The sequence below is a fragment of the Anas acuta genome, chromosome 5, assembly GCF_963932015.1.
Source record: "Anas acuta chromosome 5, bAnaAcu1.1, whole genome shotgun sequence".
Lineage (NCBI taxonomy): Eukaryota > Metazoa > Chordata > Aves > Anseriformes > Anatidae > Anas > Anas acuta.
This window is the reverse complement of record NC_088983.1, coordinates 46,334,018-46,356,255: the sequence shown is the minus strand read 5'-3', so window position 1 is coordinate 46,356,255 and position 22,238 is coordinate 46,334,018. Positions and strand designations below refer to the sequence as shown.

Below are 22,238 nucleotides of genomic sequence, written 5' to 3'. Positions count from 1 at the left end.
ATACTCTACCCAAAGCCCCGACTTTTACAAAAAAGCAGGCGGGGGCTCGCCGGGCTGGCGGGCGCCAGGCGGGAGCCCGGCTCCTCATGCCGCGCAGCGCCGCGGGCAGGGCGGGCAGGGGGTGGGCAGGGAGCGGGCAGGGAGCGGGGACCCCCGGCCGGCCGCCCCCGGCTCCCCCCGGCCCCTGGCAGCCGAGCGAGCCGCAGCCCAGCGCCGCCCCTCGCCTCACGGCTCGGCCCCCGCTCCGCCTCCCCCGCTGCCCCCGCCCCGAGCCCCGCGGGGAGGCTCCGGGCCCGGCTTGGCCGAGGCCCCACAGCCCGGCCGGAGCCCCCCGACCCCACCCGGAGCCCCCCGGCCCCCAGCCCGAGCCCCCCTGTGCAGGGCCCGAGGCAGGTGCGGGCAGCGGGGTCATGAAGGAATTAGGAGGAATGAAAGGAGCTGGGGGTGCACGCAGCCTGGGTGCTTCACCCCCGCACGCCGCCCTCCAGTTGCGTTAATTTATGAGCCGGGTTAATTATTTGCCTTGGTTTCCAACAAGCTGCAGGAGCTCCGTAGGGGCACAACGAGGCTCGGCCCTCCCGGCCCGTCTGCTCCGCAAACTTCCCCTGGCAGCTGCTCTCTCTGGGCTAGCAAAGAGGCGGCAGCCACCCCCCTGCAGCTCACGGCGAGAGCTCAGCAGTCCCCAGAACTCGGCCCGTGCTAGGGGTGGAAGCGTCCGTAAAGCCCAGGCCTGCGGTGAGGTGACGAGTTTCTAAATGCTGCTCTAAATTACAAACAACAAATATCAGCAAGCAGCGGGGCTCCTTCAGACTGACGCAGAAAAACACGAGGAAGGTGTGCAAAGCTGACCTCTCCGGCTGCCAGTGTTCTTCTTTCTGACCCTACTATCAACAGCTGATCAGAAACAGAGTTTTTGGAAAAAAAAAAAAAAACATGTTTTTTCCAAACCCAGCTGCTTCTTTCCCTGTTACACCTCCACAGCTTCCCCTCCTCCTTCCCCATGTTGCACGATGCCTCTGGGCCCCAAACCAACAGGTATTTCCATACCACTTTGGCACGGGCTTTTGCTTTAGCCATTGAACATCACTTCCTATTTCTGCTCCATGATCTCACTTTCACGATTACGCATGCAACACCATCCATCCCCTTCAGGTCACACAGAGTGCAGCCACTAAGTCACCTCCTCGTTAATTTAGTCTTCATTAGTCCTTTAACAGTTGCACTGGCTTTCCCTCTACCGATGCTTCTTGTCACTGCCTTCAAAACTCCCTGCACCTGCTCCATCTTCCCGATGAAACAGCCCACCATGAGCCTCAGAAGCCTGTCCGTGAGCATCTCAAAAACTCTACGAAGTGATCCATGAAATAAATACGAATAAATAAATAAAACAAATCCTGCTAGAAATGATTAAACATCCTGTGTTGATAGAGGGTAGGTGTCTGGCAGCTCCTCCCATTCTGCCACAGAGGTGTCCCTGCTGGAGCAGGGGGGAGCAGGTGGGCCCGGAGCTCCCTTCCCACCTCAGCCATCCCGTGGCTGTGTGAAGAAAGCCAGATGTTCTAGAGGTTTCCTTAGTTATCACAACCTAAAGATCTTTTGACATTCAGAGCTGTACCTGCAACTCCTTTAAAGATTCATTGATGCCTCCAACAAAACTTTGAAAAATATTCTAGTCAGAAGCAATTTCACTTAGAGAGCAGACTTCAGGGTTCTTTTTCATTTCCTTTCTCTCTTTTTTTTTTCCTTTTCTTTATAAATAAGGAAATTTGCATGGAAAAAAAAGAAAAAAAAAGGATCTTCAGTACTTAATAGCTCATCTCCTTCTGCTCACATGCCACCTGAAGTCATGATCTTTGGTTTATGGCATAATTAGTTGCCATGGAAATAACATAATCAGACACTGGGAGAAAATATTTGGGGTATGATTTACAATGCTCTTTATTTAAACCTGCTCAAAAGTTACTTTTGCAGAACCCTGACTGCTTTCTACCTGCTCTCATCTGCATAACAGTTCTCATCGCCTCCGCTGTGTGTTCAGACACACTGCTCCTGCTGCACGCACTGCGCACACCAAGAGCATTTCTTGCCCAGCGTGTGAGCGGCTGCACGTTCCTACAGCAAGGGCAGCGGACAGGCATGCAGGAGAGCTGGTATCAAGTCAAACCAAACAAAAAAACTCTCTTTAAATCCGACTTGGGATTGGGTCCCAAAACCCTGTGTACCAGAGCCCCTTTGCCATTTGTGCTTTCTGCACTTCTGTCAGCCTGTTCTTTGCTAATGATCTTTTTTTTTTCCCCAACAGCACAAGTTTTAAGTAAGGAGGTTCCCTGGAACCCCAGCAAACTCTGCCAACTCCCAAGTCCTGGACAGAGAGCATCATTGCTTCAGAGGAAAGACAAGCAATGCCGGCCGCTGAACTCTTGAGAAGCAGCAGCCCTGTTCCTCTGCCAATGTCTTCAGTAATAAAGGATGAAGGACCAGAAATAAAGAATGTGCCTGACACCCTGTACAAGATGAGTTGCCGCCCAAAGAAAACCTTTATCAGGACCTGTCTTTGTGGTGTCAGCAGGTCTTAGCAGCACAAATGCAATTTATGTGCTAGTTTTCCTAAAATCAGGTTACATTCTCTAACCTGAGAAATCAGCTGACGTTCAAAGAAATGCCACTTCAAACACACGCTTGGTACTCAGGATCTTTCTGTCAAGTATAAAGCAATCAATCAGACGCAGAAATCTTTAAACTACACACAGCTCTGATTGCTTGTGAAAGTAGGTATTTTAAAGCAGAAGCAAACAAAACAAAACAATGACTTAGGAAAACTGAAAGATTCATAAATGCTCCCCACCAAGTGTCTGCTTTTCAACATCTCCGTGGATTTTTCCCTGAAAATTAAAAACGGGTTCTGTTCTTGTCCTGCACCCTTAAAAACAGGGCTAGGGCTTTGTGAGCATGACGATAAGTTGCTGTAAATTGCAGCTGCCTTTCCAGAGCAAGGAAGGCCTAGCAACATTCGTTGGCCTCCCAGAGCTCCAAGTGCTGAGCACTTCTGAGAATCAGGTCCCGGAGAGCCCATTTCTGCGAGGTTCTCGACCACCAACTTCTGTTGCATTGAGATATTCACGTAGTGAAGTAGTCAGCACACACTTAAATACTTTTATGAGCAGGACTGCACACAAGCATGAGGAATGCAGTGTTTCAAAGGCTGCAGGTGGAGCTGGACTTGGCATACAGCTGCTGTCCCAGCAGCAATCACGCCTTGAGCACACAGCTCTGAGGCTGATGTTCTCAAACCTACCGGTGGAGTTGGCTGGGAGATGCCTTCAGCCACAAGCAAAGTTGGTTCAGATGGTCTGAGACAGGGTAGGGAGCTCTCAAACCAGCAGCTCAGTCAACAGATGTGAGCAAGCACGCTGAGACTCGAGGGCAGGCTGGAGAAGTCATCTCTGCTGCTGGCATTGCTGGGTCTTGCTGGCATCTTTCTCTTCGCAGCCAAAAGACCTCAGTTTGCTCCTAGCTCCCTTAGGCTCCTTCCAAAATCCTACCTTAACGATAAATAAACTTCTGTTTCCAAAAAGGACTGAAAATAAAATCCCTTAGGAAGCAACAGATTTCCTTTTCATCTTGAAGAAAAACACTAACTTCTTGGAATAAGCAAAAGGACGTTATTTTTTATGTCACAGAAGTTCTGTCACACCAACTCAGGAGGCGTTTCTTACAGTGCAAGCTGTGCTGGAGAGAGTTTAAAATTAAAACTGAAATATTAAAGAGCCTCCAGCAAATTAAAAGAGTATTTGAAAGAAAAGAATAAACAAGAACGCTAGGTGATGATTAAATGTTAATGTTAAAATGGAACGGACCTGTGCAAAGAAAATGCAACCGGCCATATTTAGATATTATGTTATCAGCTATTATCCCTTTTCCTTGATGTTGTAAAGAATCACAGGGCTTTTATCATCCCACCTACTATCAGTAAACAGCAGTGGATCTCTTATCAGTGACATCTCTGTATCCATTCAAGCAAAAAGAGAAGAGCTTCTGCTGTCAAAAAAAGAAAGAATTACAGGCAGGAGCACAAGCTTTAGCTTTCTCCTTTGCCATTCTCAGCTCTCACAGCACTCCTGACGTCAGACGTATCTTCAAATATATTTTTCGAACAGATAACACAAACAGGTAAACAATTTAAAACAAAAGCCAAGGATTTACTCCTAAATGATAGCTTAGCGAGCATAATGGTGGTAATACATTGACTAAAGATGCTCTTTTGGAAGAGAAAGTATCATCTGCACTGGAATGCATCTATCTGTATTTGTGTGTTCACCTCCCCTGTAGTTTCAGGCAGCAGAGGTGTGATGCCTTTTTTGCAAAACCTACCTACATTCAGCTACTGAAGGTAATACAGAGGCCCTAATCCAGTAAATTTGAGCTGTCTAAAATAACGCTAAACTCATCCCTATTGATTAAGGCACTTGCTGGTACTTAACTGTAATCATGGTGCTTTGTTTGGACAGAGCTAAGGACATCTCTTAGAGCTTTAATGGTAAGGAGTGAAGGATATTAAATGTCTGAATTTAGGGGCTCTCACTGAAAAGGTACTTCCAAGGTATCTGTTTAGACCTAAAAGTCATCACCTGCTCTGCACACTGGTTAAGATTCAGGATTTAATCAAAACCAAATCCATGCCTAAATCGCACCTGAGTTTTTGTGCTCAGTGTTTCCTACTGGTCTGCAGAAGGCTTTCAGATACTCCTGCCCTGTACAGAAAGCTTGGCACAGGTCTGCAAAATTTAATCCTGCTAAACCTAAGCCCTGGCATATGTTAAACTGCTAAAACGCAAGGTCGACCTCTGCTGCGGTCTGACCTCTACGCCATTTGTTTACCTCATTACGCTTATGGGGATTTTTACAAAGGCAGATTTCTACTTTACAGAATGATTTCTGCATCAGATCGCTGAGTAGCCAGCTGAAAAGATGCTTGTTCCTGGTGGTTTTCAGAAAAGGCAGGGAGCACAGGAAAGACGACCCAGACTCCTCAGTGCCTGCATTCTGCCCCCTGCCTTCAGACGGCATTTCTCACTTGATAGGGAAACAGGACCTGCTTGGAAACTCTTATTTTACACTTATCTCCAGGTATCTCAATACCATACTAAGTTTCTCAATAGTTCTGGTATTATTAATGATGATGGCCTAAAATAGTGCATAATTATGAGCCTATTAAACTTTAATTAAGCTGTTTTATAGCCTTTTACAAGTGTCACCCAAGCCTATCCTGAAGGATAAACTGTGTTTTAATTTCTATTTGTTACATTTACCCTGTGGAAAGAGATTCATTATAGTAAAAGCTAATTATTATTTCTGGGACTACTCCCAAACACTCCACAGACACTCCAAAGCCCAGGCAGCACCTCTCCCAAGAAGCAAGATGCTGAACGATTTTTGGCCGCGGCAGCAAACGAGACCACCCAGGAGACAGCTGTACCTCCGCCTGCCTCAACCAGCACACGGCTCAGGGAGCCAGATCCTGGTCTTGCTGTGAGTTACGTTTTCTTATGCAGGTTCCATTTTCTTAGGCAAGGCAGAGGCAGAAGGGTTGAATCCACTGCTGAGGGGCAGAGCTTCCTTCCTGAGCTGTAAGATGCTATGGGAACGACAGGACAGGTGTAGCAGGGCATCAGACCTCCAGGTCCCAGAGGGGAGAAGCGTGCCAGCTCCAGGGAGCAGACAGCGCCTTTCTTGTTTCACAAAACCACCACGGAAAGAGTTGCAACACAAACGTAGCCCTTTTAAAGAGAAAACCCAACCCAAACCATCACCTTTTCAATAAGGAGCTGCTGCGACAACAGCTATTAGTCCTCACCTGTCCTGTGCCGCTACCTCCGACAGCAGACTCGAGGAGAAGGGAACCAACCTGGAGCTGGCCTCAGCGAGACAGAGGCACAAATCGGGTTTTCCCACACGGAGTACGTTACAGACCCTGCAAACTCGTGTCTGGTGCAGCTGGAAGCTGACAGCTTCAGATGAGAGGAATTTATCATTATTATTTTAGTAGGAGAGCAGCTCGCTGATTGCAGCTTGACAACTTGAGTTAATTACTTGATGAAGGGTCTGCTGCACACTGCCTGGCTCCACATCTGTGGACGACGGCACAATCAGCAGAATGAAATCCATACTTAAAAGGTCTTTGGTCTTTTTAATCCTAGGCTACAAATCACAACATCCACATAACAAAACCTGCAGATCAGAGGAATTACACAAGAGGTTCCCCTTTCCCCAGCCCTCAGGACAGCCTGCTCTCCGCTGCTCACTGAAGCTCATAAACACCCAGACCTGACTTCAAAAGCAGCCTCTTTTCCTCCTGGAGGCCCAGCGGTTCTCTGTAATAAGATAACTGGTTTGAGCTCGACCTGCCGATGTTCCCTTACGGCTGCTTTCCCAGCAGGGAAACACCAACTCGCAGGTTCTCCTCTGTTCCTGCCGACCACCAGGTGGGATTTAGCCACCTTGTCAAAGAGATGATGTCAGGAGTGCCTGGCCCTACCTGTGAGGGCGGTGCACAGAGCCCACGCGCTATTTTACACCCGAGTTAGCAAAAAGTTAAGGCTCTTTACTAAGCAGCCAGCTAAAATAATACGTACTGCCGTAAGGTCCCAAGCTCCTGAGAAGTGCAAACAACAGGGCAGGTTGCTGGGAAGGGAGTGGGAACAAGAAGAGGACGGCGCTGGCAGAGCTGCAGCCTCGTCCAAGCAGCAGTGCCTGAAGAAATGGAGCCGGCACTCTGCCAGGCTGCACCTGTAATTACACAGTGTCGCTGTAAATCTCTCTGTGGCCCTGCTTCATAGTGTAGAGGGGAAAAAAAAGCCTGTTCTTTTTGCTCTGCCTTCCACATCCAGTCTGCACTTCCCAGGGCACTGCCTTCTTCCTTCTCTCGTTTTACTTATCACCTAGGAAAATGAGCTGCAGTTGTAGGTGCTCCCTAAAAACAAATCCAAGCTGAAAAAAGGAAACTCCGAGAGTCACCAAGGAGGCGTGTCTGAAATGTGGTCAATCAGCAGGTGCTGGAGAGCAATCAGGAGAAAGGAGGCCACTTCCTTTAGATGAAGATGACAAAATTTGGAGACAAGCTCTCGTCATCAGCAGTGATGAGCAGAGTGTAAAAGCAGTCATCTCACCTTGGACTCCTGAGTCCTGGAAGGGGCTGCAGAGGCAGGCAGACAACTGTGGGCTGCCACAGGAGCCAGTATTTAGTGAGAGACATGCATGGCAAACAGAGAAGGCTGGGTTCAGAAGCTACAAGGCTTTACTAGTTTAATCCTGCTGTGTTTTCATCTCCATCCATCCCCACACATACCCTGGTACTGGCGTGTGTCTGCGCTCCTCCAGCACAAACGTTTCAGTCCTGGATCCCTGCTCCTCCACACTTCTCCAATACCACAGAAGTGCACGTGGGGTTTTAGGACTATTTCCTCCTGGTTTAAGAGGAGCTCAAATGAATCACCTTCTGCAGCTTTGCCATGATTTTTAAGCTTATTTTTGACCATTTTAGATGAAGAGCTTAGGGATATGGTTTAGTGGGAACTGTTAGCATTAGGTCAGAGGTTGGACTCGATGATCTTGAGGTCTCTTCCAACCTAGAAATTCTGTGATTCTGTGATTCTGAGCTCCGACAGCAGAGAGACTCCAGTGAGAGCCACGCTGAATTCTGCCTTCACTGGGACCTTATTGAAAGTTCTGGGATGAACCAGGACAGCACAGGTGCCTTGCACAGTTTAAAAGCAAAACACTCTGCTGCAGTAATGTTTGATTATTTAGGAGACCTCAAAGATGATTTTTTATTACACTCTAAACAAAAAACCACTTTCCATGTTGACAGTAACTCCCATAACACAGTTTTCAAAACAAAACAACCCCAAAATCCAATAGACTGCACCCAGGATGGCAATCCCTCAAAATTAGAAGCAGCTTGTTGGCATTTTTCCCAGAGAAAAGGGAAAAAAAGTGCACACAGACCTTTTATACTTTTCACAGATCAGCGAAGCTCTGGGGTTTATCCGCTCAGCCAGAGGCCGGCACAGGCTGGGCGTTGCAGTGCACGAACACCACGGCACCAGGAGTTTGTTTCCCTGAATGACTGCGCTCACACGACAAAATCAGTGAGCAGCATGGCTGTCTCTAATCGGTGAGCAGCCTTACCCCTCCCACCCAAGACAGAGACCTGAACTTGAGGGCTGCCTGTGCCATCTCCCTGCTCCCAGGACAGAGTTATTAGGATATAATAAGCCAGCTCCTCAAACTAGGTTGATGAAACTCGAGGAATCAATCTCCTTGGTCGTTCCCCAGCCAGTTGTGAATAAACCCCTGTGATAGCAGCAACGTTAGCCAGAATTTTGGTGTAGGACCAGGTTACAGCAGGTCCTAATCTCAAACTCGCCACTGATCCTACAATGATGAAGGCTGCAGCCTGGTTTGAAGCAGTAAGATCTGTGTTGATTCTGCAGGAGCAGGGCAGGAAAGATGCTGTGCCACACATACCCTTACGCACTCTTTGAAGAGGTATCTGAATGCTGTCCAAAAATTAATTACATGGCATGACGAGCGCTGACAACTAGCTAACTAGGCTGCTTGATGGCTGGGATTTTAAATAGGGATCCTTCAAGGGGGAAACTCTGGAACAGGCAGCGCTGTCATAACAGCCTGAGCTGTCACAGAAGCATACCACCGAGACAGCGCGGCGGGCTCCAAGACCACAGCTGCAAGGGGAACAAAAGGTGCTGGGGGAAAAGGACCCGCTTAACCACATCTGCATCCCGCAGCCACGCTCGGGACATCCCCCTGCCCGGAGGGCTGGGACGAAGGAGGATGTCGGGCATCTCCTGACTCCATTCACCCCGCTGAGGCAGCGCGGGAAGCCAGTGCCAGCAGCGGCTCTTGGAAATCCGTGTTTCACTCTCAGCCCACACCTCCTTTTGGAAAGAAAACAGCAAAGGCTTCTGCTCCTGCAGTTATCCTCCTTCAGGCAAAGGGAAGGGACGAAGAAGCACAGACTACAGGACAGAAAACACCCAGAGAGTGACTTGACAGCGAGTAAATCTGCATGTTGTAGTGATCATGGCAACAGCTTCTGGCATCACAGGAGAAGAAACAAAACTCATTAGACAACAAATAAACTATGACCTTGGATTTACAAGGCAGACTTTTAACATAGCCAATTACTTCAAATGTAATGACAACTAGGAGTCTCACCTCACCATTTGCACATCACCTGTGAGAGGCCTGGGCTTTATCGGTGTAGGGTTCTTGATGAAAAAGGGTCGGGGAACACAATGAATAGGGAAGACTGGGTTCAGTGGAAGCTGGGTGCCGGCTTCCCTGCTGTCCCTGTGCAAACCACCCGTCTCTTCACAAGTCTAGGCAAACACGTTTCAGCACAAAATTGTTGTTTCAAGGGTTCACTTTGCACTTTGCTATTCCTGTCTGCCTCTATTACCTGCATTAGTTAGCGGTTTCTTTGCTCTGACTGGATGATTCCCCGTGCCTTTAGGTTTCAAGATGCTTCTGCACATATTCCCAGTACATACGTCTGTGGTGAACGCACATATCAATGAGCATGCGCCAGCACGTGCACCTTCACAGGAAATCAGTCTGAAGAACTCCGATGACACCTCTGAGAAATGGCTTCCTTCACTTTTTTTTGTTAAGTTCTAAAAGGAACTGTTTGTTCTTGGCTTGGACTTTGTTGGGGCTGAGCTGGGACCTGCCAGCCTGGCTTCTTTAGAAATGGGGAGCAAACCTCTACCCAGATAGGTGCACTGAAGCAGTGTTCACCACCACTAGATCTGCTGTAACACCGTATGCTGATGAAACGAAGCCCTCGGAGGCTCGTGCCCCTCAGTCACAAGTCAGATGTCAAAAGCAAGACTCCCAGCCACTGCCAAACAGCTGAACTACAAGGAAACCAAAAGCAGTGCTTGGGTTTACACCAACCAAGAACCCAGATGATCATCTAAAAACTGCACCCTGGGAGCTGCTTCCATCGCCGCTTTTCCTGGAGCAGGGCCGGGGCTCAGCACCTGCAGAGGAACCTCTGGGGCACGGGGTCAGCCTCCCTCTCACTCCTCCAGCTCAGGGCACAGTTGGCTCCCTTCTCTCTCCAGGCGAGCAGCCAGGAAGGGCCAGGAGTCACTTCGTGCTCTTATTTGCCACCTGCCAAGCCACGTACCCAAGGCAGCTGCATTCGAGAAGCCAGGTTTTTAGATTTGTTTTTCCTTTCAGACAAAGGGGGAGCAGGACAGGACGCTGCTGCCGGCTGCATGTTTTGTTAGAGCCTCCCACTGCTGCCGAATGCTCTCATTTATTCTGTACCAGGCTGTTCCTCATGGCCCTGTTTTATGTTTTTCACGGTGTTTTTGGAAGACACAGGGTCTCAAGGAAGGCTGCCCAGGACAGAGGCACAGTGCAGCTCTGCACCGAAATTCCTGCTCCCCTAAAGCAGATGAGAGGAGGCAGCACAGCTCCCCGGGGTGGGGACCCACGCAGCCATGGCAGTGAGAAAGCTTCAGCTTCCACTGGGATTTATCGGCTCAGCTAGTGTTTATTCCAAAATTCAAATGTGCTTTTCCTTATCCCTGTGGGGGACAATCCAGCACCCACTGAAGCCAGTAGGAGGTCTGCCGATGAGTCTGAAGAGCACAGAGGCAAATATTTTTGCGAATCATTATCATTTGAAGCGTAATCTAAAGCCATCTCCCTGTAGATGCGACACAGCTAACTAGCAGACGTTGGCAGCTACTTTCCTGACAGCTGCCCTTCTGCGCGGAGCCTGCACACTTGGAGAAACTCCAGGTGCCTCCTGATGTGCCGAACTAGATGATTAGATCTGGCCTTTTGCTAGGAAAGGAGGATGACAATCAGTCCATCTTGCAGATAAACCCCAGGAAGGACTAAGGCTCTGACCCCAGAACTGCAGGGGTTAGCAGGACGAAGCCAGAAGCCGTTTCCATTCCAGCCCTGCCCCACACCTCTGGCGCTGGGTAGCCCAGCAGTCCCTGTGCTCCTGTTTCATGCCCCAGACCTTCTTCAGGCCATCTCTCACCACGTGTCTATCCACTGCTCGCAGCTCCTGGAGGTTTCCAGGGACCAGGGCAGCTCTGCCGGGGCTGGACGTGCTCCATGACAGCAGCAGTGACGGCATCAGGCACTGAGGGGGGACCCAACGCCAACCTGAGCACGAGCACAGGGAGCTGACGTGGGCCCAGCAATGCATAAAGCATCCTAGGATGCTTTTTAATGACATCGGTGAGTACCACAGAAGAACTTTCCTGAGCAAGAGGTCAACTTCCCTGCTAATTATAACATTATATCACCGGCTAGTCTTCACTGAAGTGCTTTTTGCTTTTACTTCAAGAGCTATTACACGTGGCTGGTCACTCCAATGTTATTTGCTCTGTGCTCAATCATTACACTGGCTGGATGAAAACTCACTTCAACCAGAACAGCGTGTATTACAACTGATGTATTGACTCGATTCCTCTGAGACAGGTCTGCAAATGGAAATGGAGGTCTGCCACGTCCCCCGTAATCTCAGCATTGTCCTAAAATAGTTCACTAGCAGATAGGGTAAGTCAGGGAACAGAAATTGGGAAATTCAGTACTGACAGGTGATGATAGTGAGAAGGGAGGCATGCTGTCATTACACAGGAAATATTTCAGCTTTGCTTAAAAAAAATAAAAAATCCCATTTTAAATTCCAAAAGGAGCCGCTAGCCATACAGTAGAGCCAAGAATTTAATTAGATTTCTGCATTTCCTAAACACACGGTTTCTCCATGGTGGTAACCACTGCATTCCCATAACACCGATGCAAAACTACAGCCTTGGACCCATTTGTTGAAGGTCTGAGTAAATTCTTTGCTCTCCTGTGCTCCTTTCACAGCAGAGAGCTCACCCAAGCCCTGTTCTTCCTTCCCTTTCCCAACAGCCTCCCTCTTAACTTATTCAAGCGTGCAAGAGAAGGGAACAAGCTGTTTTTCAGCCCTGTGACAAGTTTCCACAAAGGAAGAGCTCGCTTTTTATAGCTGACAGATATCTAGGCTGAAACGGTGGAAGCAAACACCTTTGAAACCAACCACCCAAATGTTAATAATCAAGTTTAGGGGCTCCGCTAGTTATTTCAGCTGAAGCCAATGAATCCTTTTCCAACGAGTGCATGTGGAAGCACAATGCAGTGCAAGGGCTGCAGCACAAACTAACATTCACTAACAAGCCAGCGTTTTCAAAAGGCCAAGGAAAGCTCTGCCACAGGGATACAACAAAATATAAGGACATGTCAGGTGGATTCTGTTAGCAGATGTTATAGCAAGTAAAGTATATATGAAATATATATCAATAAATGTACCCTTCAGCTCCTCTTTTTTTTCCTCCGCCTTTGCTACTGACACTTCTATTATAAATCAATATATTTTTTGCTCCCAGAAAGATTTTGTTCCATCTATCTTATCAAGATGTACTTAATAAATCATATTTGACAGCATAAATCATATCTTATCACAAATGAGACTTAGAGGAACTACTCTCCAAATGTAGTTGATTAGCATATGCAATAAAGAAGTCACCATGTATATTAAAATTCACGCCTGTAATATTTTAACATGCGTGGTAGCAATCCTAAGAACCACAACTAGACCCACTTACTGCATCTTTACATGCTGTGTGTATATACATGTATGTATGCGTATACATGTATTGCCCTAATCCTCATCACCATTTTTCCAGACAGATACAAAACCTCAAAGCCTGAGTAGCCTCACAGTGCCCGAGGCGTGCACCTTGCTATACAGGTACGAAATGGGAGTCAGTTGGTTTCGCAAACACACCGCACGTTTTGGCAGCATACTCGGGCTTTCGGTAATGAAGGCAAACTTCTGACTGCATAGCAAAATGGAGCATGCACAGTTCAGAGATCTGAATCCTACCACTGTTTTGACATGTTTTACTTAAGTGCAAAATGTAGTGGAACTTCCTTGTGTTTGTTTAGATTTTACACCTAAGCTGGATCCTTCTCTTCAGACCCCAATCTGTAATCCTGGAACGAAAAGGGCCAGGCCAGCCTCAAGGTTCCGGCTGTCCTCATTTACCAGAGAAGTTGAGACTGTCTTTTTAATAGTCTGTTGAAATCCTCTTCAAGAAGGACAAGATGCCAATGGATTGGACTCACTTGATCCAAAGCCCAAGAACAAAAGAGCATCATCATTAAATGCTCTTACGCTTTAATGTCCTTGTTTGTTTCCTCTGTGACCTGCACAGGAGCTCTGAACGACAGGTCTCTCCCAAAGGATCGCTGGGGAGAGACCCGCTCTGTCCTCTACCACATATGTACATATGTACCACATATGTACCCTGCTACAAGCCACAAAAGCCCTGATCAACAGAACCACAGCTGGATTTAGCCTCCAACTCCTCACACAGTACTGCGGCAGACCACAAGGTCCTTCCAGCCATGAATACAAAGAGTTATTATTTGGGGGGTGTTTTGTTTTTGTTTTGTTTTGTTTTCTACTATGCCTATAGGAGCCATTTCTTGTTAACCATAACAGAGTATTGACCCTAAATGGGCACTGTAAAGTGCCTTGTATGTGTCCGGTATGGAGGTAGCAGGAGGAAGAGACATAATTAAGACTAAATATGGTATGCCATATCAAACAAACAGGTTGTTTCCACTTTAGATTGCTAATTTAGACATAACAAACACTGTAAAAACAGAATAAACTGTTTCTTCACTTCCTGCCTCCTGGCTTTTCACCTACCTCACACCGAAATGTTCCCTTCTGATAGAAGCCAGAGCTCTCAGCTAATACTGCTGATAACCTAGAATGTATTCAGAAATATGTATTTTGTTGATATTATGTACCTTAATTCAAACAACAACAACACAAAAACGCCCTAAGTTTTGGCTGTTCAAAGACTTTTGCCTTTCCCATAGGCCTGTGCCAACACTGAAGGCATCAGCCCTGCAGGACATCGGCCTCATGCAGGAGCTGCACAGGGGCTCCAGTTGGTGGGAAGAGAAACGAGCAGAATAAATGAGCAGAAAAGCCAGGTTTCCAAATGCCCTCTGCTGGCGCCCATCAGCATTACTAAGAATTTCATCATCCTGTTACTAGCGATCCTCTCAGAAAACGAAGTGAAGGTTTATCACTGGAAGATACCCTGGTTTTACACTTATCCCAGTAATTTTCCCTCTCCCGGCTTTAACACCTGTGTTTGTTTTAACCAAACACAACAGCAACTCAGGTGCTGCAGTTCTCCTTGCAAACACCACTGGCAGATCGCCTTTCAGCTGGAAAGCATACCTGAAAATGTTTCCCAGTCTCCTAACTTCTAGGGCTGCTCACCTTGATTATTCTGCCCGGCTGCTTTGCAAGCAGCTGCCATGAAGTTTTGTTCGTCTTCCTACCGTGTACCAGAGCCATAAGAACCCAGCCATCGTCCTGCTGAGGGATGCGGGAACAGAGCATGATGTAACGAGCCCTTTCTTTCCAGCATCCCCCCAACTGCCCACCAGGAGTTTGACAAAGTCCTTAGGAAGTGGTGGAGAAAGCAAGCCGGGTTACAGCTCCTTGATATTTTGGCTTCTCTTATGATTACTTTTCAGTTACATGAGAACGCTGCATCTGAAGATATTTTCAAGTTAAGTTTCAACTCCCCGTTAACAGCTAAGCCATAGTATCAGAGGAGAATGGCAATTAATACTACAAATCAGGAATACGCCTTGCAGAGCGATCCCTGCCTGTTCGAAAGAGATGATTACACGTTTGCATAGCGCAGCTCGCTAACAGGAATAGCTGTTGAAGACATATGCCTGACAAAGCACCGGATTTTCCCTGAAGCACTGTAAGGGATAAAAGCATTTCAAACATGTTTGTTAACAAGCGCTGCTGGGAGCAGAGAACACGCGGTCCTCCCTCTCACGGTGTGCGCAGGAGGGGCACGTAGCACAGCATCCCTCACTACTAAACGTCCTGCCTCATAAAGAAATGGGCCTCATGTTGGGCTCACTGCTGGACTGAAGAGCACAGACAGGCATCCGTCTGATTTAGGACAAACAAGCAACTCTACCCTGTGGTACACAGCCCTCTTGGTGGCCCTTCACTGAAACACTCAGGGCTGCAGGGCGATGCCTTGCTAAGGATACACTTGCTCCAGGCTATGTTAAATTTTAATCCCTCTTTGCCCATTAATTTCACCTCATGTCCTTTGTTCTTTTCAGGCAAAAGGAGACTGAGCCCCAGCATGCTCCCACCTGGTGCGATCCCTGAGAACACCTCTGCCATCCACTGCTTGGTCAGAGGCATCTCTCTGGGTGTCAGAGCCCTGACATCAAGTTTAATGGGACATCATTTACTACACTTAAGACATTTTTGATGAACCTATAAAAAGACCTTAACAATCAGAAGAGCAAAGCTGTTAAATCACAGCTGATTAACCCAAGTACCTATTTGGCAGAACAGCTCTTTCGTACTGCTCAAACTGCACGACTAACCAAGGCTTATCATAACCTCGGAGGTGGGCGATGGAATAAAGCGGTGCAGGGCTATCCATTGCGGACACAGCCCTTAGTGGAACAGCACTGTTAACATGACATCGTTTTTTTTTTACAGCTGTCTCTAGGCTGGCAAGTTTAATTTCCATAACTTGTCACTGCTGCAGCTCTGCTAAAGCTGGTTGGGGTTTTAATGCACACAGAAGTCAGCTTAGGTTAGCCCAGAAAAGAGGATTCCAACAGTGAAAGCGGGTCCTGCGTTTAGCAACGCTGACACACCATAAAAACCCTGCTAACGTCATCCATCCTGACACCAAGTTGCTCTCCTGGTGACGGACTGCGTCAGCTTGCCACTGCTCCAGGACAGGGAACTGACTGTAACCTTGCAGAGCGTGATTTCTGCTCTTGCAGCTGGTCATTTGGTTGGGGAGTGCTGTTACAAAATACTGGAACAGAAAACACAACAAAAACAAAAAACCTTGGGCCATCCATGGAAAGCTGTTTCAGCCCCGTGTGTTCGTGGTTCCTCATGTGGAACGGATACAGGACTGCCTTTCTGACTGCACAACACTGACATCTGTGTGAGTGGCAGATTTTAATTCTGTAAAGCCTCACCGTACTTACATTTAAGTGCTTTTTGGGTGGGATAGGGATATAGCTCTGCTCCGTCTAGAAACCTGCAGGGTGCCTTCCCTCCAGAGGAGAAATCAACTTGACCTTCCCATCCTGATCAGATGGGACAATTCATCAGCAGCAGCCATTAGCACAGCACCACAAAGACGTTTGTTAGTTGACAAGAAACACGTGAGGACGTAGGGGGTGGCAGGAGAGGAAGAGCTGGCACCTCCACATAAGAAGAGCAGCATGCCTTCACTTTGGCACTTACAAACTACATTCCTGTTCAGTAAACACGCCGTTGGTGAAGCAGGATAACAACATCCTCTACAAAAGCCTGCAAAAGACTGCTTTCCACGCTGGGACAAAGCTGCTGCATTGACAAGTCTTCCTCCCAGCGTGGTGGCACCTGGAGCTTTCCAGGCTTTACATCTTTGCAGCAACACAGGGAGAGCCCCGAGAAAAGTCTGCACGGAGAACTGGAGCACTGAAAAGCCGTTTCAAATGAAGAGTTCAGACCAAACCTTTCAGAAAGCGTTTGCTCAAAGCCTTCCTATCTAAAAGCTGGTTGAAAAGCAGTAGTACAGCATTCTCTTGTCGAAGCTTTTCAAGGAATTGCAAATCAAATAGCCTCAATTTGTAGGAAAAAATATTTTCCTTCCCAAGTCCTATAAATTCACTGCAGGAGTCCCAGCTGGATTCTTTCATCAGATTTCAAGGAACTTGCACAGAAACAATAGATTAGAATCTAGGAACCAAACACAGAAATAAAGCACAAGCTATACCAGAATACAGTGCACTCCTCGAGCTCATTTTGTTCTGCAGTGATAACAAAAAGGGGGAAAAAATGATAAAACTGACAGTAAGATTCAATGCTGTATCTGCAGGACATGTTTACATCTTCTGAAAAATAAGCCCTGTTGTCTCACGTGGGGCTCCAAATAAGAAGCATTAGTTAGGGATTTCCTGATCCTGAGCTTTGCAGAATGATAAATAGTGCCTGGAAAATAAAGACTGAAATAACAGGTCACAAGGTAACGACTGCTCTGGGTATTACAGTATTTACCAAGCCTTGGGTTAAAAATGAAAGCACAAAGAAATATTGCAAACAGTAACGTGGAAAGCAATACTGAGGTCTTGAATGAAGTTCAACGCCGCAAACCCAGTGGAGACCAACATCTACCACCAAGCTACTGCATTCTGCGTGTGAAGGTCAAGCAAAGCCACCAGTTGGCTCCACTCGGCACTTGCACAGCTGCAAAACAGAGCAAGGCAGGGGGTGAAGCACTTCCAGAATCCCAGAGGTTGGAAAAGGAACGTAAAAAAGCAACAGAGTGCCTGAGAGATGGAAGATGGACCTACCGAGCCTCTGACGGCGTTCCAAGCATTAAGTGAGGATTGTGTTTTTATTGAGAGCGAGTGATTTAGCAGACAAGAAGAGAGACTTTGGCAGATGTGAACAGCAGGGAAAAAAAGTATACAAGGGACTTTTTACAAAAATTCACAGAAACGTGGTTATAAATTATAAGTGGCTTGTCACAGCAGGGACAGAGGGTTTAAGTATGGCCACACAGGCACAGACTATTTACACGCTTGTGTTTAAAAAACCAAAGATATACGGTGGAAAAGCTGAACACCCAGAATGTAGGATGAGGGGCCAGGCCCAAAGGACTATCAGTCACTACAAATGGACGTACTTTAGTTGACCTCAGATGTATATAAAGCACAAACTGACAGAGTTAGAGGTATTGTGCACTGATAGCTCTGCAGAAGTATGACCTGTAAATAGCAGAGAATAACGCCACCATAGATCAAAGCTGTAGAGGCTAAGAGCACACAAATATCCCGGGACTTTTCAGCCATTCCCTCTCAGGAAGCATCTGTAAAACACCAGGCACGCCGACCATAAGAAACGGGAGAGGGAGAACGCTTCAGTGCTTCACCACGAACTCGGCTCTGCCGTTTGCTGAGAGATGGAGAACTCGAGGGGAGGCCATCAGATGTGACCGGCTGGGGGCTGAAAATCACAAAGGCAGTTGCTCACAAAGCACTGAGATCTTCTGGGGCCACAGCACAAGAGAACACACCAACTGGTGTATTGTCTGACCTCGAGTCCTTGAGCAAGCACCACGGACAGGCAGCTCTAAATACTCCAGGAGGCAGTTAAAGTCCCTGCTGCCCATGTTGCAGATCTCAGCTATGTTCCCCTTCTCTCACTCCTGGTCTGTAGTGAACACCATAAAAAAGAGTTTGTGTCCAGATCCTCTGTATGCTTTTCACAGGGATCTTTTAAAAAAAAAACGTTTTTGTGGTTACTGACACCTGCCAGCTAAAGGCACTGATGCACAACTAAGGAGAGGCTCCTCAGCTGAGCAGTGGAAAAGGCAGGAAGGGAGATGGTGCCCCGGATCTCAGCAGTGTTTCTTCTTCATAATCTCCACGCCCATTTTATTGCTCAGCACTGTGTCACTGAGCCTGGATGCACCAGGAGCACCGACTGAAGGCAGCTCATCCACAGCTCCCCCTGCCACTTGCTAACGCTGCATTCACATTTCGCCCAGCACGTGCTGATGGCGTCACCCATACGACTGGGCTCTTCCCTCTGCTGCTGCAGTCATACTGAAGCTCTCCATGCTAGCCAGCTGCTTGTTTGTAGTATTATTCCTTTACCACAAGGGCTGCTTCCTCCACAGAACACTCAACTCTCATTTACCCGTAGGCCAGGCTTGGATATCCCTATTGATTTGGCTTAGACTCCCATCAACAGGAGGAGAAAGAGGAATTTCTGGAGCTAAGTTTCCAGGGACTAGCAAGAATTACTAGCAGGAAATGCTCTGATGGCAGCAAGGGATTACAGAGAACAGCCTGTGCAAACGCTGTCACTGTAACAAGCAGGAGGCAGGTTACGTACCTGGGAGTTTATCTCTTAATTGCCTTGAAAGCTGGTGCTTGCCCTCGCAAAAGCGACTGCAATGAACATTTTCTCACTCACAGCTTATGCATCCACTGCATCATCATCGAATAAACAATGTCTATCAAGGGAAATGGTTGACTTCTGGAAATGGATGCTGAGCTATTGAGTTTACAGAGTCCAGGAAAGTTACACCAAAAAGACAAAAGGGAAGGAACACGGTGCTCTTCCCAACTTCTGCCATTAAGAAGCAAATGTGCCATGCAAGGGAAACACCGTGCATCTGCTGCCCGGGATGTTTTCTGGTGTCTACCCTTAGTGCATAGCTACTTCCATCTAAGAAGCCATCTTCTGAGAAGTCTCATCCTCCGAAGAGATGTTTCTGAGTGTCCGTGGCACGAAGTAGGGGCCCTGCAGGCATCTCCCCCCACTGGCACTCCCAGAAGTTGTTGTGGGAAGGTGCTCAGCCAGATGATGCGTTCCCATCCCTTGGCAAGGACAGTTTGAGCATTTTCTGTTTATCAGAGCTAGTTTGCTTTCTCCTCAGTAACTTGCTACCTGCTCTCACATGCAGCTCCTCAGAAAGGCAGCTGACTGAGAGCCCAGGCTTGGACTTTTCACAGTGCAGAGGTAACTTAGTGCCGAGGCAGTTCCTCTACCCAGCAGGGCTATGAGGGGCCAGCTCCCAGCTCACCACCGACCCAGCACCCACCTCAGCTCCTCAGAGCCCGCTCTCGTCTGTTGGCAGCTCCTCCAGAACCAGTAACCGCAACAGGAAGCTCCTGCTCATCCTCCATGCATCTGCTAAACTGCCTCCATCCCGGTTTATCAAAATCCCTGTTGGTAAACCAACTACACCCAGTTCCACATAGCCACTGGCATACGTGCTAAGCCTATCTCCCAGAAACCCTGATTATATTGGGACATTTCACGAGGCGAACACCTGATTCACTACAACCAGCTAGAAGCCACTAAATTCATTTCACATCCCCAAAGAAACAGCAAATCCAACAACTGATTTGCGGCGGCTTCAAAGCAGCTGAAGTGAAAGCCCCTGTATTTCATTATAAGCTGCTTAAGCCCATGCATTTCCATCTCTGGCCACACAGCCTGTAGCTGGAGCTGCACAAATGCATTAAGGTCACTGTCAAACCGCCGGGACGATGTCACCCTGCATCAGCTGAACGGCGACAGCAAGCAAACGCTGCCTGCGCAGGAGAACTGACAGCAGGCTACTTCAGAGGCAGCAAATGGTTTTGACAAAGGTGAAGAGGCCCAGCTTCCCCATGGTAGCCCCACCGGGCAGGGATGTTTGAGGCAGGCCCTAAGCAAGGGCACAGTGATTAAACTACCTCGGAGCTGCTGCAGTGGGACAGAACAGCGCACTGCACATGCCAGCCAGTGCCACCCGCAGCGGGCGCTCGTCTCGCCGCGTAGGAAAGCACGCCAGGTAGGAAGGAATCTGGCTGGTTTTCCGTACTTGTTCCTGCACCAAAATAGAAAATCGTTGGCCAAATCAAATTATAACAACAAGGACAATTTCGGTGGCGTAGGACCCTTGCTCCGTGCGTGGGTTACTGTCTCCTACATGACGTTTTGGAGTGAAAACCCTGGAGCTCGTGCATCTGAGGGTTCTGCTGCAGCAGGCACTAGGAAACCACAGTTATTCAGCACCAAATGGCTTCAGAGAAAACACAGCAGCAACAACAGAAATCCACTGCTAGGCTGACAAAGCATTACGAAGCGCAGAACCAAGATCTGCTTTGATACAGCCACACTCAATTAGCAATTTCATCCCCTTTATATTCTTGGCATGTGCATTTAATAAGCATCTGGGAACACGATGCCTTCCTGAAGTTTAGCAACAGCAAGACTTTGGAGTGCACAGAGAGATTTCCAACCCAGATTTGAGCACTCGGAAAATGCAGCCAGCAGCTGTGATGCCATAAATGCCTTTCTTAGGTGATCCTGCTGCTGCCTGTCCCTCGCCACACAGCCACAACAGCCACTTCCCCGTCCTCCCAGGCTCTCTCCCTTTGCTTGCTGCTTTACACCTGCAGCAGAGGGTGAGGAAAGAGTGACTTCTTCACAACGTCAAACCAGCTAACTGGCATCTTAAATCGAAACACTGGAGAAAATTGCTTTCAGGAGCTCATTTAGAATGGCCAATAAACAATAACACGTTTTCTTCTGCATTCACTGCTTAGTAGATCTCAAACACATTAGGATCACAGTAAATTCTCCGTGGCCTTTGCACCAAGTAGGGCATCTCCACCAAGCAGTGCAAGCTCCGCCAGCCCCAGGGCAGCAGGAGCTGTCTGCAGAGCCAGTGATGAGTGCACTGGGGGAAAGGGGCAAAGCCACCTCTGCTGGGACGCCTACTGGAGAGAGAAAAGAGACAGCAGCTTGGTCTGGAGATAAAGAGCATGGAGGTGGATGCTGAACATCAGGGAAGGGTCTGTAGAGGACAGAGAGAGGTGCTGATGGAAGATTTTGGCCCTCCCTGCAGAAAGACAACAACGATCCTGTACTGAAGAGCCACAGCCACAAGTCTGGTGCCGAATTAGCTCAGCGCATGGCTCTGTTAATTCCATCCAAGTATTTTCTGTTCAATGGCAGCCTGAATTGCTGCTTGCTGAACCAGGGTTATCTCTCCCAAGCATTACCAGCCTGGTAATCAGGAGGGAACCTGGCAAACAGGGCTAAGAACGAGGACAAGGTAATCTTCTCCCTGGGGTCTGCTGCCAAGCGACAGAGCTGCCTGCCTGCCAGCAGCAGCAGCGCCTTCACCGGGGTCTCGGAACAAGAGCTGCTCTTCCCTGCGAGTAAGCATGTGTCATCTCGGGGGCAGCCCATCTGCCAACCTCGCTGCACGATGGCCATGGAGGAGGATGCAGGAGGGGAGCAGCAGGAGTTAAGAAAAGAGCCTTTTGGCTCATCTGCACCACCAGTGCTCGGCGAGGTGCTCCCTGGTGCTGGCAGCTTCGGGACACAAGGTGACAGGAGGTCTGATGACATGCTCGCCCTACCCCGCCAAGCATCTTTCTCTTCGGAAATGCAGCTCGGTGCTATGTTCCCAAGGGAACCAGAGCTCCCCAATAGGTTTTTCAGCCCGTGGAAAGAAGACAGGCCAAGCCAGGGCTGACTCAGTGAGGACCTGCCAAAGCCCAGCCAGGATCGC

General features: G+C 48.2%; 1 protein-coding gene across 8 annotated transcripts in view; it reads right to left on the bottom strand.

The window, feature by feature from the left end:
• TSPAN4 (tetraspanin 4) overlaps nucleotides 1-22,238 on the bottom strand; it is a 332,463-nt gene that overhangs the window by 190,359 nt on the left and 119,866 nt on the right. The window contains exon 1 of one of the 8 annotated variants that reach the window (XM_068684535.1): nucleotides 10-203. The exons of 5 other annotated variants lie outside the window; for them this stretch is intronic. In XM_068684535.1, the coding sequence (XP_068540636.1) occupies nucleotides 10-88 (79 nt within the window). In that variant the 5' untranslated portion in view covers nucleotides 89-203. Of the gene's footprint in view, nucleotides 1-9; nucleotides 204-22,238 lie in introns of those variants that run through there. 2 more of the 8 variants (XM_068684534.1, XM_068684537.1) reach the window with 2 other exon arrangements.